The sequence below is a fragment of the Styela clava genome, chromosome 6 (genome assembly GCF_964204865.1).
Source record: "Styela clava chromosome 6, kaStyClav1.hap1.2, whole genome shotgun sequence".
In the NCBI taxonomy this organism is placed as follows: domain Eukaryota; kingdom Metazoa; phylum Chordata; class Ascidiacea; order Stolidobranchia; family Styelidae; genus Styela; species Styela clava.
In genome coordinates, this window is record NC_135255.1 from 22,269,728 (window position 1) to 22,288,013 (window position 18,286).

General features: G+C 35.0%; 1 protein-coding gene across 1 annotated transcript; it reads left to right on the forward strand.

The window, feature by feature from the left end:
- Positions 1–1,377: 1,377 nt before the first annotated feature.
- Positions 1,378–17,277, forward strand: LOC120331541 (uncharacterized). The gene is made up of 7 exons (XM_078113647.1): positions 1,378–1,703; positions 1,779–1,922; positions 2,572–3,396; positions 3,777–3,950; positions 9,995–10,158; positions 11,903–12,117; positions 14,243–17,277. Exons 1-7 carry the CDS (start codon positions 1,460–1,462, stop codon positions 14,325–14,327), a joined length of 1,851 nt encoding a protein of 616 aa, XP_077969773.1. The 5' UTR covers positions 1,378–1,459; the 3' UTR covers positions 14,328–17,277.
- Positions 17,278–18,286: the final 1,009 nt, after the last annotated feature.

The following is an 18,286-nucleotide window of genomic DNA, read 5'->3' on the forward strand; positions in this document are numbered from 1 at the left end:
CACGTAGAACTCATTCTTAAATTCAGCAACGGCACATATAAAAAATTAACCTATCGCGAATTGACGTCTGAATCGATGCTTCGACCACGAACGAACCAATCTTCAGGGTGAATATTACGTCATAAAGAATACCCGAAATTCATTTTGCTCCTATGACGTCACGAATAAAACTGTCCGAATGTGTTGAGTTAACAACAAATAAAAGTACAATGGTGTTTTACTCCGAGCATTAATAATAATAGGTTTTAAATACCTATTGAATTTACGACGACTACGGATTTTTCTGATTTTTTAGACTCCTGGCAACACCGCTGTCATCGGATTTGGAAAAGAGAAGTCGTTCGTAATGCTGTAATGGCTGCTTTCAGTTCTGATCTGACTTCAGAAAGTTTCGCTTTAGTTAGATTATTACTTGAGCAATATACAAGTTGAAAGCATTGTAATTACATGTATTCATTATTGGACATGAAAAAATACACATACTGACATACATCGTTTTGTTATTACTGTATTATCTATAATTTCCAAGGGCAATTTGGCATTTGACTCCCAACTATAATCAGCTTGGCAATATGTTTTCAATAGAATCTTCCTTTATATTTTAATTAACGATTAGAAGATCGATCAATTTGGCAATGGCAACCATTACAAAATTATCAATATGGTGTGGCAAATAATTTTTTTCTTTTTCTAGTATTTATTTATTTTTTTGTTTACTGTATACGGGTACCGCGTACCGGTAGTATACCGTACCCTAAATTTATCGCGTTTTATTCTTACTTAAATAACTTCTCAGTGGTTGTGTGTGTGGTTGGTGGGTGCATGTGAGCGTGTGTGAAATAACTTAATAATTTTAGGTGAGTAAACACTTACCACTTCCTCTCGGCAAAACCTTCCATCTTATACAGTTATATTTTGTACTTGTCTAAGGTTTCGTTTGCTCCCCTGATTTCATAATCAGTTTTTATTTATTTGTTTTTATCTGTCAAATGTATTGTTATGCTGATTATGGAGTCGAAATAAACTTATACTTCTAAACTTATACTAATAATTTATCTTGTAAATCCCGGTTGCCAAACTCAAAATACAGAAATATAGCGTTACCGGTACCACTAAGTACCGGTACCGTAACCAAGCCCATGCTTCTGAAACCAGTAATTGAATAATACCGGTACCCGACAAAGACTGGTAGTTGTGCGAGAGGTTGTGGTTCGCCATAATCTTTTAGCTGTTTTATCGACTTCCATGCTTTCGAAAACAAATAACTGGCTAACTAATCCCATACCCGACCTGGACCGGTAACCAGACAAGAGGCCGTGGTTCGCCATATGGTTAAAATAAGCAGAATATATGACGTATTTTAATCGATAATGTCCAGATGTCTGAATCTTGTTCATACAGCTGTTGTTCTTAGTTCGATCTGAGTCAATTTTAAAACAAAAATAATTCTGGAAAGAAAATGGATAAATTGCCGAATATAATTGAATTAGATGACTCTGATCCTGAATCACCAGACCAACCTTCAACTTCTCATGATACAGAAGATCCCACAACATCTCAAAATGCTTCACAAGCACTAGTTTTACCTGGCACAAGTCAAGCTTTAGATCTAAACTTTGCTCGAGGTCTGGATTACCTGATGGAAAATTCCCGAAAGCATGGAGCTGTGATAGCTAAGACTGTGATTATTAATCAAAAGCAAGGTCAGTGAATCATTTCATTTATCTATAAAATATCCACCCTGCTAAAAGATTAATGCCTCATTGTATTTTATTCAGGAGATAATATAAATACAGACTGCTATATTACGGAAAGTTCTGGCATTTCATACGATAAGGGCAATAAAAACAGAAAACTTGACGAGTCTTCAGCTGGGGAAAGTGCTTCTTCTGCAATTCCAGAACGAACTAACCCAATCCCAGGTTTGTACTGAATCACAGAAACATATTTCAAATGTTTGGAATGATTTATTTTCAAGACAACTTTTGGTGCCAAATCTAAACACAGCTTTAGTATTCTTGTACTAACAATTGTTTATGTTGTGAGAATTCCATATGGATTTCCTTTACTACATAATACATAGATCCTAGTATGTACTAGTTTGCATAGATGTTAGAAGCAACTATGTTACTTACTGTTAGAAGTGAGGATTCACAGTATTTATATTACTGTATTTTTTTCGTGTTGAAGTATATTTTCAAAATAATAAAAAAATAATGGAATAAAATTTAAAAAAAAAAACACCTGGTAGTTGTATTGATTAATGAACTCTTTTGTTCGGAAGAACATTTATATATATATATATTTATAGAATTACTGGAGAATTACACTGTATGCTCAAATGATTCTTTCAATTTATAGTATAGTAAGATATGACTTTTATGGGCTATTATACTCAAGGTGCTACTGTATTCAGAAAGACTGTCAATATGCTACCTGCATGAGGTATTGGATGTGAACATGAGGTCTTTAACCTGCACACCAATAACTTTAGGTTCACTACTGCATTCTATTAATATTATGTTTCATTTTTTTGGTTAGAATAAAATATTTGTGTATTTTGTATTTAAGGTTCAATCTCTTTGGGCAATTCACTCTACATGCTTCATGGTCAACCTATTTCCAAATATGGAAATGTTTATAAAGGAGTGAAGATTTATGGAACTCCTGGTCGAGGTGATATCGCCGTTAAATCTTTGAAGTACAGCAAGGAGAATGAGAGGGAAGCAAGAATTTTGGCCAAACTCAGTCCTCATCAGAACGTTGCCAACATTATAGATTCTGGCATTTATCACCTTGGCCCAGTCGAGCATATTTTCATAGCAATGGAACTATGTGGCCCTGAAACTCTGACTGGCTTTATAAAAAGTTCAAAACAAGTCAAAAGAATCAAGCAGATACTAAAGCAACAACTTGTAAATGGCATTGCTCACATCCATAGGAATAATGTCATACATCGTGATTTAAAACCTGATAATATCTTGGTATCAGAACATGGAATGCAATTAAAAGTGATAGATTTTGGATTGAGCAAAGAAATGACCCATGGTCACTCTGTCACCCGAGTGAGCACTTTAGGCATTGGTACAGATGGTTGGAGAGCCCCAGAGACATACAATGACAATGTCATATCCAAACAAGCCGACGTATTCTCACTGGCCCTTGTGATACATTTCATTGAGACTGATGGGAGTCACCCATTTGGTGATGACCCTGTTGGATGGAGTTACTTGATAAAGAAAAATCAAGGATGTGACCTGAGAAAACTGGGAAGTGAGATGAGGGATTTAGTCGGCTGGATGCTTCATCGAATTCCAAAAGAGCGACCTACTTTGGATCAAATTCAACAGCATATATGCTTTGGTGGGGAACTTGTTTGCCCATTTCCTAACCTATGTAAGTCATCTGTATTTGCTGTATTGAATAGGGCTATAATAAATAGAAAAAAGAATTATTTCATTTTGAGGTCTTAGTTATCCATTTGAATTTTCAGAGGTAGGAACTGATTGAATTATAAGATTGAATTTTCATTCAATGGTCCATAGCTTATCCTTATACTAGTAGTCGTTGATGGGTTTTTGAAGGGCATGCTGGGGTTGTGTTTTAACTTGATAACAATTCAAGATATTTGTACCTGTCATGTAAAACCCTTTTAACCTTGGAATTACAAGACTGATTGAGATAAAAACGTTTTTTGGCTTTGTATTGTAATTTCAGAATTCCAATATGTCCTATTATACCCATTCACCTAATTGTATTGCTTATGTATTTATTAGGCTTCAAGCAACCTCAGACAGTGGAAGAACTGAAAAGACAGAATGATGAAGCAGAGAAAGAAAAACAAGAATTGGAACGAAGCAGACAACAATTAGAGATGATGATGCGTCAACAATCACAAGAAATGGAACAAACAAAGAAAGAAAATAAGAAATTGAGACAAAAGATAAAAGGTGACAAGATGTTTTTTTGTTTTATCAATATGCAATTTGCATCCAATCGAGTATGGCAAAGTGTTGATTTTAAATAATTCCCCAGACTGACAACTAGTCAATCCAAGCTGATATTCTAGAAACTCTTCTTATTTTGCAAAACTCCAACACTTGAGCTGACTTATATTGTGGCCTTGGATTTTTCAAGCGTTGCATAGTAATTTTTCATATGGGGATCCAATATGTATACTATGTATGCGTTTATACAAATACCGAAATTTGTATATCGCATGGCAATAAATTATTCAAATGTGGTTCTTGGCCTTACTACTTAAAACAGCCTGACCGCCATTTTCAGGCCAATTCTATCAAATAATATTTCAATTTTTAAAATCCAAATATCAACCAATACAATCATTGCTTGGTAAGGATGTCTTCAAAGATTGTGACTTTTATTATCCACAGAATCCCAAATGTTATTTTTGTTATATCAAGGTAAGCATTCTTGAGTTGGTGCAAGATTATCCTGGTGAGTGATATTTTGTCCATGCATTTTGATTGGTTTAAAAGGGCATGCAAACTGCGGCCCGCAAAGAAAAATTGTGCAGCCCCACAGTGAAGTGGCAATTTTGAATGGTGTACCCGTGAAACTAGTTTTTAATTTAGTTAATCTTGTATGTGCGAGCAATCCCGATCTTTTTGCGTTGCAAAGCCTATACAGGTATCTGAGTTCCACTGTCATATTGGTGGGACTAGCCAGCAAAATCCTGTTGCAAAAAACACAATGTTATAAAAACGTGTTTCTCACTGAATTTGTTAAAGTCGGTGTGACACTAAATTTTTAACAGTTTTCTATAGAAATTGCTGAATTGTTGATCAACTGTAAATACTGTAAGATCAACAACAAAAGTAAATTTTTTGTGCTTGCAACTACAGTAGAAACTCAACCTACAAAATTTATTCGCTTCTGAAGTCCCTTCGTAGGTCGAAAACTCCATAAATATGGACACATTTTACCTGTAAATGCTCTAATTCGTTATAAGCCCCTACAAAACTCGGACATAATATTAATATGAATCATAATAATGGTTGAACCCGTAACCACGAAAGTTTATCTTTGGCGTTGGCCAACTAGACTAAGCTAAACGAAACCTCGGCGGGTAGGAGGACAGCGGCCGGAGGAGTTGACCGCTGAGAGAGAACGTAATGTCTGAAAATGAGCACACACAGCAAATTCAAAACTTTTTATTAATTTTTTCATTGTATCATCGTCTTCTCGTTGAAGTCCGCTAGCAACACATTGTACATACTCACGGAAACAAACGGGCTGCCAGATAATTTATAGACGTGCCGCACACTGCTGTCATCGTATTTGATAAGAAAGAAAATTTTTAAATCAAAACATGGACGGCGGCGCTAGGATATGTAATAAACATATGTAATATGTTATAAACACGAAAAACGGTATTCGAGGGTAGCGATATTCGAATATTAAATTCTAAATGGACATCCCTTCTTCGAGTACAGCATTAAATTAACCTAAAATAAAAAAATTTCATTACACGAGTTTTTTTCAAGTTTTTAGCTCTTCGTATGTAAAAGATCTTGCGTTTTAGCCAAAGCATAATTTTTATGAGAAGAATTTTCGTGAATTGGATTTTCCAGAGCTTTCGTAGGTAGAGTTTTTAGGTGCGGCATGCGGCTTCACCTTGTATCTGGCACTCATGTAATTAAGTTTGCACACCCCTGGTTCAAAGCACGCAGGCCACAGAGTTACATGTCGTGTTGAATCTATTATTACAATGTTATTTATATATCAGAAAAATGACTTTGACAAAGTTTTTTGTAAACCTAGACCCAACCACCCATTGCACTAATAATTTAAAAAAAAAAAGCATTTCTATTTTAATAGCAATAGCATATGGTTTGGGGTTTAAAGAGATTATGCAGCAACAAGCGTATAGACTTATTTTAAATGCAAATTATATTAGTTTTAAATTGAAATTAGTGAGCTTTATAGCAAAAATTGGAACATATACTGAAAGCAATAGATTAAAAGAGCAAACTTCTTGTTACCTCAGAATATAAATTTCATAATATTAAATAAAGTTATACTAACCCACCTGCCCTGGAATTGGATGTTAATACTGAACGATTGACTGGCTTTTTAATAAATAGAGTTGCTCCTGATAAGGCTGCAGACCAGTAGTCATCCTAGATGTGCAAATCTACATTCCCAAGCCAGGCATTGTCAACGCCAGTTAGAGTTATGACCTAACTTGATAATGAACAAGTTGTAAGAGTGTTAGGTATTTCAATTATTTGGGGGTTATGATATGACTCAGTTGTATCTGGGGTTTCCATAGAATTTAATGAAAATAAAATCAGTGCTATTCAATGAAGAAATACCGTAGTTGAGAAATTCTGCAATAATAAATTGATGTTTTTTAATAAAATGTTATTTTTTAAACAACTCAAAAAAATTAAATTTGTCATTCCTATCAATTTTTTTAGAATTTATTCTAATTCAGAATATATGTAGGCTAATTGAAATTAGTGTTAATCCATAGACAATATAAATACTGGTTTGATATTTAACATAATTAGAATATTGGTCACCTCAACTCCACTCGAGTTTCTAGTACCGGTACTCAGGCACGCAGCCAGGATTTTCAAAAGGGGGGGTTTCATTATCATAAATTCCCATTGCGGTCTGTAACAGTCTTCGCATTACGCGCTCGTTAAAGGGACGTCTTTTCAGCGTATAATGATTATTCTTGTCGCGTGAAATATTCAATCTCTGACAACTACAAAATTCTAAAATGCCTTTATATATTAGTTTAATTGTGTCCAACGTAACTCGCGGCTTCTTCTTACGTCAAAATTAAAACATTAGTTCTCTGAAATGCCACGGCTATCGGTGGACATAAAAATATGAGATAAACGGTGTATTTAATTTCAATATGATTTTTAGAATCTTGCCAACTCGTTATCGCCGTTAGAAATATCTCAATAACTGATATAAAATCCCGAAAAGTACAATTTTATTTCGTACAATGAAAATGCATATGAAGTATATTTTTAAATCAGAAATACATATTCATCGCCGCGATTACGCCACTTGTTAAAAGAGCCGACATTTACAACAAAAAATGATTTTTCTGTTGTGCAAAGTAATCAATTCGTGACCGATAAGGGCATATTTAAAATGTCTCGTTTTATTAATTTAATTGTCTTCAATTTAACCAGCGTTTGCGTCGACAAAACGAATTAATTTTTCACAATTCACAATTTTAAAATACCTCGGCCATTTGCCGACATAAAAATTTGTGGTAACTGCCTGTCGCCTATCATATATTGTTTTGATCCGTATTTTTTCTATTTTGCAAATACGACAAATTTGAGATGTGCTTGTAACATTGACTCCGTTCAATCGCAATGCTGACACTCCGATTATTTTTAAAGATAAAACCTCCTGAAAAACCCGTAAATCTGCTGTAAATTCTCAAGGAGTAAAATTTATTTCAGTACAATAAAAATTGATGGATATACTTCGGATTAATTATCTTCTATATCATCACAAACCAGGATAAAAATCGCGTTTTCAACCTTGTTTAATGATAACACGAAAATTTTCTACGACAATTTTAAAGTAATGGATAAAAGGCAAATCCCACCCACATTTAACCGTGTTTCGTTTTCAGTGACGGTATGTTCCTAAACGGCGACCAAACATGATGTGCGCCGTAGGCACACGAAATTTTGCGATTTTGCGGCTAGAAAAGCGTTTTTAGACTGTCGCGGGACTCAACAAAACTTATATTGTTTACGGTTTTAATTTCAGTACATTATAATGCCCCTTTTCAATCAAATTTAGATCGCGGGTTTTACTCCTTCTTTTGTCTTTAGAACCTCGCCACGGATGAACGTATAATAACTCCCGAATTCACAATTCCGTGCAAAGTACAAAAATAAAATAATTATCATGTTTATCGATGCACAAATTTATGATTTAGAAAGAATAAAAACCGACGTAAAGCCGTTTACGGCCTAAATAACACGCTGATGAAAACATGGGCGATTTTAGCAGAAGGCAATTGCACGCTTTTTCAGTTTTCACATTTCCGTGCGGGTACAAAAATAAAATAATTATCATTGTTCCCGCGGCACAAATTTGTGATTTAAAGAGAATAAACACCAATGTGAAGGGCGTTCACGGCATAAATAACATGCCGCGTTGATGAAAACGAACGGCGATTTTAGCAGAAGGCAATTGCACGTGTTATCGGCAATTTTTTCAATCGGCAATTTCACTTTTCAGAAAATTCAAAAGGGGGGGGGGGGTTTCGACCCCAAAAACCCCCCCTGGCTGCGCCACTGGTTGAAAGGTTCACGCACGAATCACAAAATTTTGCGACGCCCTGACAAAATTGAATCGGCACACTTTAAGAACCACGAGACTAAGTCAAAAAAAATTGCGCTATAGACTAAGTCTATTTTCTAAGTCATTTTTAAAATTAAGGCTTGTTCTTATTTTTGGGGAAACACGGCTCAATCATCGAGTTTGCATAACAATGAATATTCTGATCATAGGACCCGATTTGCTAAGTGCGCTTCGAAAATTAGGATATTTGTGTCAAATATTAACTGATATATGATTGAATATTTCACATATTTCATTTATTCTAGATGTGTTATTGTTTCTCAATATTGTAAATGATGTGTATATGAATCAAATTCACTTTACCATTCTATGTTGTTTACTTCTGTTACGTAGGGTCTATTGTTACGTAACAGTAGAGATAAACCCCACATGCTGCAATTTGGTAGGCTGCAGTTTATTCATTTGCTGAACCGAGATTATCGAACATGAGTGATTTTTTAGCATTAAAAAAAACTAGGCAGGGGTAAGAAATAAAAGTTAACTTTTGTCTTTATTCATTAGGCCTACATGTTAATAAACCTTGAAAGGCATAAAGTACACATTAACGATGACAAAATTGTGTTTTATCTTGAGTCCTAATAATCTTATCTTAATAATTAATTGAGTAACATTAATCTGAGTAAATATTTGCTTGTTTTTGTTATTGAGTAGGCCTACTAAAAGTTGAGAATTAGTTATGTCAATAAAATATTAAAAATGCATATATCAAACTGTTTATCATTATTAGCGTGGGGCAAGGGCCGTGGAAAATTTTAATATATTAAAAGGGGCCGCGAGCTCAAACGTTTGGGAAGCCCTGACGTATTGATAATAAATGAAGCACAACCGGTGTTAGCAAAATGATGTAATTTGCCGACGTTTCGAATTTCTATACAGAAACTTCATCAGGGCATGATATGGAAAGGACACAAGTGGTTATATATAGAGCATCATGCATATCATGCCCTGATGAAGTTTTTCTGTATAGAAATTCGAAACATCGGCAAATTACATCGTTTTGCTAACACCGGTTGTGCTTCATTTATTATCAACATGAGTTCACCTGGTGGCAATCATGCACTATTTAAGCCCTAACGTAGATAACTAAAGTGAGCACTGAGCATTAAATCACTATTGATTGTTTATATCTGGCTTATTGTTTTATAATTCTGAACTTTGTGATAAAACATAAAAAAATAAAATAAATGGGTGACTTTCACTCGGCTCGAGTTTCCAGTATTTATGATTTGAAAGTAACGAGGTTGAAAAAAAATCCCACATCCGACACCTCACCAGCTCCCTCTTTTTGGTGCGTGGTTTAAACTTGGTTCAAGACCATTGAGCAGATTTGTTTACTGAATTTTCACTCGACTCCCGGCTTGCCCAGGGAGTGTCTATAACGGAGGTAAGAGCGAAGGTGTATTTGAGTGTCATATAAAAAATTCAATACTGCTTAAATCCAAAAGCATTAGTAAAAATATAATATCCAACTTGGGGGATCAGTATTGGGCATGGGGGCTTAGGGATTTCGTGGATTTAAAAATTACAAAAAGTTGTTTGTTAATGTATTATATAATATCACAATATGTATAACTTGAATCCTGCCTAATCCATTTCACTAAAATAATTTTTCAATTTACAGAATCTCAGTCTTCAAGTCAAGCTACTTCATCTGGTCTAAGAACCATCAACAAACAACCACCTGGTGGAAGAATGACAGTGGAAAAGTTGGATGAATCACATCCAGGATATGAAGGGTGGGGCACTTATGTCATCTCCTACTCATTCCCTGCTGGAAGTCTGAATGTGAGTCATGTAATGAATTCAATTGGTTCAATATTAAATCATGTATTTTCTGAAACCAAGATTCTTGTTACATTGATCCTTTGTTTAAAATTAAATCTTCCAAATACAATTTTTCTGCCCCCAAATAGCAATTGAATTTTAATTACACCTTTGTTATTATATTGTTCACTTTAAACAGGGCTCTGCACAAGCAACCACTAATGCATAATAAGCTATTATTTTTGGATGGAATGTAATTTTTTTGTTTCAACATTGTTATTATCAAGTTATTACATCCTGGATAAGGCAGTGGGCATGAGACTTGAGACCTTCAAATTATGATCCAACATAGCTAAGTCCAATGCTATAACCACAAGGCCATCACAACACCTTAGTGCTTAGATGTTCTAGAAATTTTTTCCGATGTTTCCAAAAAGCAGTTTTTTACGTTGGTTCAATGACCCCTTGCAGAATTTACCTCTACCAGTGCTGATGTCCAAAATAAATGAATATATTCACAATTGTTTATATTACATAGAACAAATTCTTGATTTCAGGTTTTCATTTCAATTTTTTTTTTTAAAGCATTTGAATATTGAAGACAATCGTATGACTTTTTTTAAAATCTGACATTGCAAATTGCAAAAATCAATCCAAGCTGTGTTTATATCAGTTATTCTGCATTACTGAATTAAATTTCCACATATGTAATTGTACAGTGATTTTCACAAACGCTTGTTGGACTTGGCCCAATTTAAAATACATTTAATATTGGAAAAAGATATTATTAAAAAAAATATTTCATTTTGGCAATAATCATCATAATTCATCTTAAGTCTGATAGTTTTGTTCGACTATAAGATCCCAAACGCCAAAATGACAAACTTACCATATGAATTTTTTCTATGAAACGTCATGTCTTTTGTTCCAAACAAGGCTATGTATGAGCAGCCACTGATACACGAGGCACTACTATTTATTGTAGTACTGAAATCTGTCTGATTGCATTGCCAACCTAATTTATCTTACACTCCTACCTATTTCATTATACACTGAGTAATGTGCTTGAATCCAGCATTTTTAACATGTGATGCCAACATAGTTTGGCTACTTCTCTTCACATTAATCTTCAAATCCCAAATTGACGAGCTCACCAACGATGTATATAAATTGGCAAGCAATGCTCTGCCTGAAAAAATGTTGGTCCTTTGGTTTTTTTTATAAATAACCTCTTACATATCAGTGGATTTTGGTGTATCAGTAATATGTTAGTGTCATCATATTCTAACTCTGCTCCCAATCATAGATATATTATGTTTCATTTCTTTTTAAAAAATTAAAACTTTTTTTTAATAAATGTTATGTGAAGGCAACTCTGAACAAGGTGCCACTGATTATATGTTTCCTGAGGATATTTTACTTGTTTGCACATGTAAAACATCTTTGGTTCAAATGTGTGCCCTCCTCCTGACCTAGAAATCAAATGTTTTGATAGTCAATGTTCAGTGAGGAAGATTCCAATCGTTCAATTAAGGTATTTACGTATCAGTGCCTGCTTGTTTTGTGCCTTGTTCAGAGCGAGTATTTGAAAACATCCCAACTAAAATCATCAAAAAAATGCTTTTGCAACTGTCTGCTTCTGAGGAATCAATTCTGAGTTGCAGAAATTTTAGTTTAAAGCTCATTATATGACCTGGTGTTTATATCAGTTTTAATAAATTATCAGAGATAGAAGTTGATTAACTTATTATGTTTATTTTTGCAGGGTGTTTCATATGAGGCAAAGAAATTCACTGAATATGTGCCTGCTAACCCCTACCTCGAGCGTGTCTTATTCAGTTACGCAGCCATACCCTTGCTAGAGAAAGCATTCAATGCAGGATTGCTCTTCAAGATTCAGATAATTAGAAGCAGCAGAGGAGAGATAATATGGAATGATGAAATTCCTCATAAGACTAACAAACTTGGAGGTCCAGATAAGTAAGTTTTCTGATTAAATATTCTAAAATATGCACAATTGTGATGAGGATTGACTGGGGCCTCAACTAAGTTATATCAGTGACAGGTGTATTAAAAATTTAGTTCCAACCAAATTTGAGATTTGAAATGTGAATTGCAAAAATTAAAATTGGCGCTGCTCCGTAGTATGTGCAACAAGATAGCGAACACCAGAATTATTTTCCAAACTGACCTTCTATGCAAAGTTAGAAAAATGAACTTGCACACAAAAAGTCATGTTTTTTGTCAAACACTGTTTTTCAAACTCTTATTTATAAATCAAAGGAAGGCATCTTTGGGTTACGATATGGAGTGGAAGTGGTGACTCCTATACGGCCCATGGGCCGGGGCCACAGCGCATCGAATTGGGCCTCGGCCTATCAGGCTATGGACCGCGGCCCATCAAATTGTGCAAAGGGACTATTCACTTGGCTAACACAGACAGTCCCTGAACTCATAATAGAACTATAATGTGAAAAATCTAAACAGAATTTTGTCCTAACCCTAACCTGGTACACATACTACAGGAGTAACCTTTTCTGTAGCTTTGTATTTTGCTTTATTTTGATATACATGCTTATCGTAAGAAAAAAATTTGGTGGCAGACCGCGATTTTTTTTTTTGATTCGAATATTGGCATTTTTGTAAAAATTGAAAATTTTGGTAAGATAATTGTATTTTTCCTGATGGGGCCGCGGCCCATAGCTTGATGGGCCACCGCCCATGTGGCCCAATTGGATGGGCCGTGGCCCCGGCCCATGGGCCGTAGAGGAGTCACCACCCCTGTAGACGATATGGATCCCATAAACTTCCATCCAGCTTGCAACATTTGTAACCACTCAACCACAGATATAATGCCTCGTTCTAGGTAAAATCAAGTACAACGTTCTCAACTTTCCTCTCTTGATTTCAAGCAACATCTGAATTTGTTTATGCGCAACCATTATACACCTTTCACTCTGAACAAGGCTATATATAAGAAATCATTGCATCCATCAAATTTCAGTTGATGGGCGAGGAATGGCCAGGAAGCGTTCTTTCTATTTCTGATAAATATTGACCATGATTTGTCATGCTGTTGCAAAATGTTAGGGTGTATGTGACTGAGGGTAATTTCTTAGTGACAATCAGAATCAACCATTATGGTATTCAGGCTTGAATTGTCTGCAACGTGACTGTAACCAGGTTCAACGGCCAGCTGTTGTTTACTAGGTTTCTCTGTTGTCACATCTGTCATTGGAATTATAGTTGTCCAACTGTGTAACTATTTGATCCGTATTCCAGTAACGACTAAATTTTCTGCTTCTCTGTTGTCAATGTTTCATTGGGCATCCAACATGTAAATTATAGTTACACTTACACTGCTTATTCTTAAAATTCTATTATAAATGAGATCTTTGAGTTTTTATATAAACGACGCTTATCCACACATTTTGCTGTGAACAAAGCCCTGTTTAAGCTTCCCCTGATATGTAGCAATATTTAAAGAGCTAATAATATTTGGCAGAACTAGTTTCTTTTTTGGTTCGGCATTGCCTCCCAATGTTTTGGGTAGGGTGATGGCCATTGGATTTGAACCAAAAATGTGCAGTTTGCGATGCCAACCTAATTAAGTTTAACGCTTCAACCATTATGCCATCGCGCATCAAGAATATATATTTTATTTGGTGTTTTACAACTTCGGTTTGATCAGTCCTCTGTTCAAGCAGACAATAAGACTTTGGGGCATTACTCGGTCTCAAAAATGATCAATGTTCGGCGAAGCCTTCCCTTGCACCATGGATAAGGTGTTGGGCTTAGTTAGTGATTTTGATGTTTCATATTTTAGTACAGTATCAATGAAATCAAATGCCTGAAAAAATTACCTGTTTAGACATTCGTCTCTACCTAAGAGTAAAGTTGACTTGACATTCTTTTTACACATCTAAACCTTACATTCAAATCTCACTCACACAGGCATTGCTAAGTTAAGCGTTTCTTAGTACTAAGGAGTCAAATATTTGTGACTTCCAGTGTTCTTTTATCAAACATTTTATTTTTTACAGTTAATTGAAATCAGACTCATATGCAACTACCATTATCTCTCATACAATCTAATCTTTTTCAGCAATGGATATCCTGATCCTGGCCATTATAAAAGAATTTGTGATGCATTAATGGCAAAATTAAAGGCAGCAGGAATTGAATACTAACAATAGATGATCAACAATGGACGTTCAACACTATCCGGACAATACTATATTAAAACTTATCCATTGATTTTGTAGTGTCATTATGAAGCCACTTATAAATATTATAAAGTTCGGTGAACTGCAATATCAGTCAGATGGACTCAGATATCTTTAAAGGACATTTTATATATCTCAAGGCAATTTTCAAGATATCTTTAAAGGACATTTTATATATCTCAAGGCAATTTTCAAGATAGAACAGCAAACTTTGGGGGTACAGTGGTAAAAAATAGTTTCTGTCATTACCCGAACAGACCCTAAATTGCCTGAACGAGGTGCAAAATTCATCTAAACCTACCGGAGCTTACCTGTAGCTATCTTGTAAAAGTTGTGTAGGAATTGAAAACTAACAATACAAAATCAACAATGGACGTTGGACTCTACATGGACAATATAATATTAGAACCCATCCATTGATTTTATATTGTCATTATCAAGCATTCCATTATGCCACTTACTTACATATTATAATGTTTGATGAACTGCAATATCAGTCAGACTCGTCCTTGCGTGTTTAAATCAAACTTTATTCTGTTAATTTGAGAATGATCAAGAATTGTATTTGTCAATATTTTTCTATTACGCTAATTGGTCAGAATTTTCAAAACCAACAATTTATTTTTTCTCAATTTTCCATCGATTTTGATCCGTTTTATCCTTTTATTATTAATCAACTACATGATAATTATGCATATAAGAATATATTTCCTTATATTACATCTACTGTATGAACAAACATTTAAATCAGTTCATCCTTCCACATCTGGCTAATTTCCTCCTAATTACTTAAGTTTCAGCTGCTTTTTTCAGTATTTTCTCTTATAATAGGATTCTGTTATGTTGTTAAGCCTTTGAGTAAGGATGAGAAGATTCGGTCGGTCAGAGTTTACGAATCTGTAAGAGAGAATGAATGTTTTCATTACGCTCCTAGTATTCATTCTTTTATAGGTGAGCAAACATGTGCTCATTTGTGTTTTTCATTTTCTTATTATTCTTTCGTTTGTGGGGAAGGAAACACGTGCCTTTCATATTTTAAAATTATCCACAATAATTTCGTAAATTTATTAGACTCATGCTTTTGCTTTTTTTTACCTATTTGTAGATTGATTTCCAGACTCAGGTTTTGTTGTTATGCTGATTTGGGAGTCAAAATATACTTTGTTTGCATATTTGATCCATTTTTATATACCGGTATTCAGGCGCGCAGCCAGGATTTTCAAAGGGGGGCCCATTGTGGTCTGTAACAGTCTTCGCATTACGCGCTCGTTAAAGGGACGTCTTTTCAGCGTATAATGATTATTCTTGTCGCGTGAAATATTCAATCTCTGACAACTACAAAATTCTAAAATGGGTTTATATATTAGTTTAATTGTGTCCAACGTAACTCGCGGTTGTTTCTTCTCACGTCAAAATTGAAACATTAGTTCTCTGAAATGCCACGGCTATCGGTGGGCATAAAAATATGAGATAAACGGTGTATTTAATCTTGATACGTATTTTTGGAATCTTGCCAACTCGTTATCGCCGTTAGAAAAATCTCAATAACTGATATAAAATCCTGAAAAGTACAATTTTATTTCGTACAATGAAAATGCATATGAAGTATATCGTTAAATCAAAAATGCATATTCATCGCCGCAATTACGCTACTTGAAGAGCCGACCCCGAACCCCCCAAAATCTGATCTATATTCAGATGATCATGAACTTACTTGGCGGAGGAAGCCGTAATCAACCAGAGGATCCCACCATATTAGCCCCCATTAGTTTCTTCAATACTATTTTTGAACCATATGTTTAACCTTAATTTGAATGTTTTTTTTACCTTTGTCTTCATTTGTTTGGCCAATGCTTACAAAGCACTGTGATATTATATCAGGGTATTTACCACCCACTGTGTATGTTTTCTAGCTCTTACTTTCTCCCTTATTTATACCAGTGTCTGTTTTTAATATAATATTTTCTTGCCGTAGAACATTCTATATTGATACCTAACTGACTGTGATACATCAATGCATTTTCTATCCAAAGTTTATATATAATGTATGTTACGTGATTCAAGTTATTACTGGTGTATCCAATTTTATAAATATTTAGTATTTTAGGTAAATGGGATTGGATGGTATGTTTCAGGTTGGGATACAAATGCTGATATTGCACATCAAAGTAACACTAATAGATCCTTATTACTTATCGATTTTAATCGGTAAGTATGTTGATAGGTATTTGTCTGTTAGATGCACGCGATATCTCACGAAAGCGAGATTGAATCTGCTCCAGATTTTGCATGTGCATTCATCATATGTCGTACCAGAAGCCTATTGATTTTGGATGAATTATGTCGTATAATTAGCGAGTTATTAATTAATTGGTGATGGGACACAAGGTGTCACTATGGAGTAAGAGCGCTGTTTGGGGGATCCCTTAACTTTCGATCGATAAGTCTTCGGTCACTGACCGATATTCTCGTCTGCAATTTATTGATGGTTGTATAACTTTTAAAATGTTTTGCATGATGTGACAGAAATTTAATCGTCCATTGAATAAATTTTCCATTTTGTAGTTGATGGCCGTATTTTGATATTTTTTGGTATTATATTAGTATTAGTATCGTTGCTTTTGCATTTATGGAAGTAGCATGGTTTTAGTCGTAGAAATTAAAAAAGTTTATATTATTTGACAATCTATGTGACTTTTGAGCACATAATTGTAACCTGGTTTTGATCGTAGGAATAAAATAAAGTGTTTTTTTTTCTTTGACAATCTGCGTGACTGTGTTCCACAGGCTTGCCGCAAGTCTTTTGCAAAGAAAAATATAAGAAGCTTGAACATCATGGTCATGGTCGCTAGGCCTTTCTTTCATGATGAAAATACTGTTAAATTGGGTCTAATTAGTTTCAGCACACCATTCCGAATGATACTACACAAGATGAGCTATAGCAAATGATTTGTATTAATTAACAATATATATCGGTTATAAAAGCAATCTGTCTTGGTGTATAAACTTGACTGTGCGCGAAAGCCGTACCGTAACTGAGCAGCGGTTACATCAACTTGGGGGTGCACGACCTGCGGTCGTAATGACCAGTGATTCAGCCATAATTTCATTAGTTATTGGCGGTGGCGATGGTTGCTTAGGAGACATTTGCGTTCGTCTGACTAATCGCTTAATGTACAGTTCTGCGGGAAATAAATTAAACTTTTATGTCCACCACGGCGCAAAAATTAGTAATACTCGTTTTACGGGGGAAATCAACGGAAAGATATCGCATTTGAATGCTGCCAAAGAAATAATCATTCTAGGAAAAAATAGGTCGCGCTGTTAACATTTTTTTCGGACCCTCTGTGCCTAGGCCTCACTAGCGAATGTGGATGAAAATAGTCGAACATATTTCATTCGTTGGAATTATTCAATTCGACCACTCCAAGTAATTTTCATTCAGCACATTTGTTTAAATTTTATCGCTTCCTAAATGCTTTAGACGCAAGTCAATGAGATGCCAATGAAAACCAATTTTTTAATTGAATATACCTCATAAAAAAACTTCGATCGGCAGTAGTTTTTCTTTCAAAACCGTATTGCGACCGTCAATAGACAAAAAGGTTACACACCCCTGCATTAATTGTTTTCCCATAAGCCACCGAGCATGCTCTCGCATATAGTCATCGTCACTGGATTTGAAGCCTCAATCCCTCGTTATGCGTTTGAAATCTTTTGCCTAACGTTTGGCACGATGGACAACAAGCAAGGCTATCAGTAGCTTTCAACCTTTTTGTCGGAGCGGAACCCCAATGAAAATTCCAGAGGCTCGAGGGACCCCTTTACAATAGTTTCATTGGCTGAATTGTATAAACTATGAATATATACGAAAGCAAACCTAACACCGGCAAAACAAAATGATTCTCAAAGTAGAGCAGGTT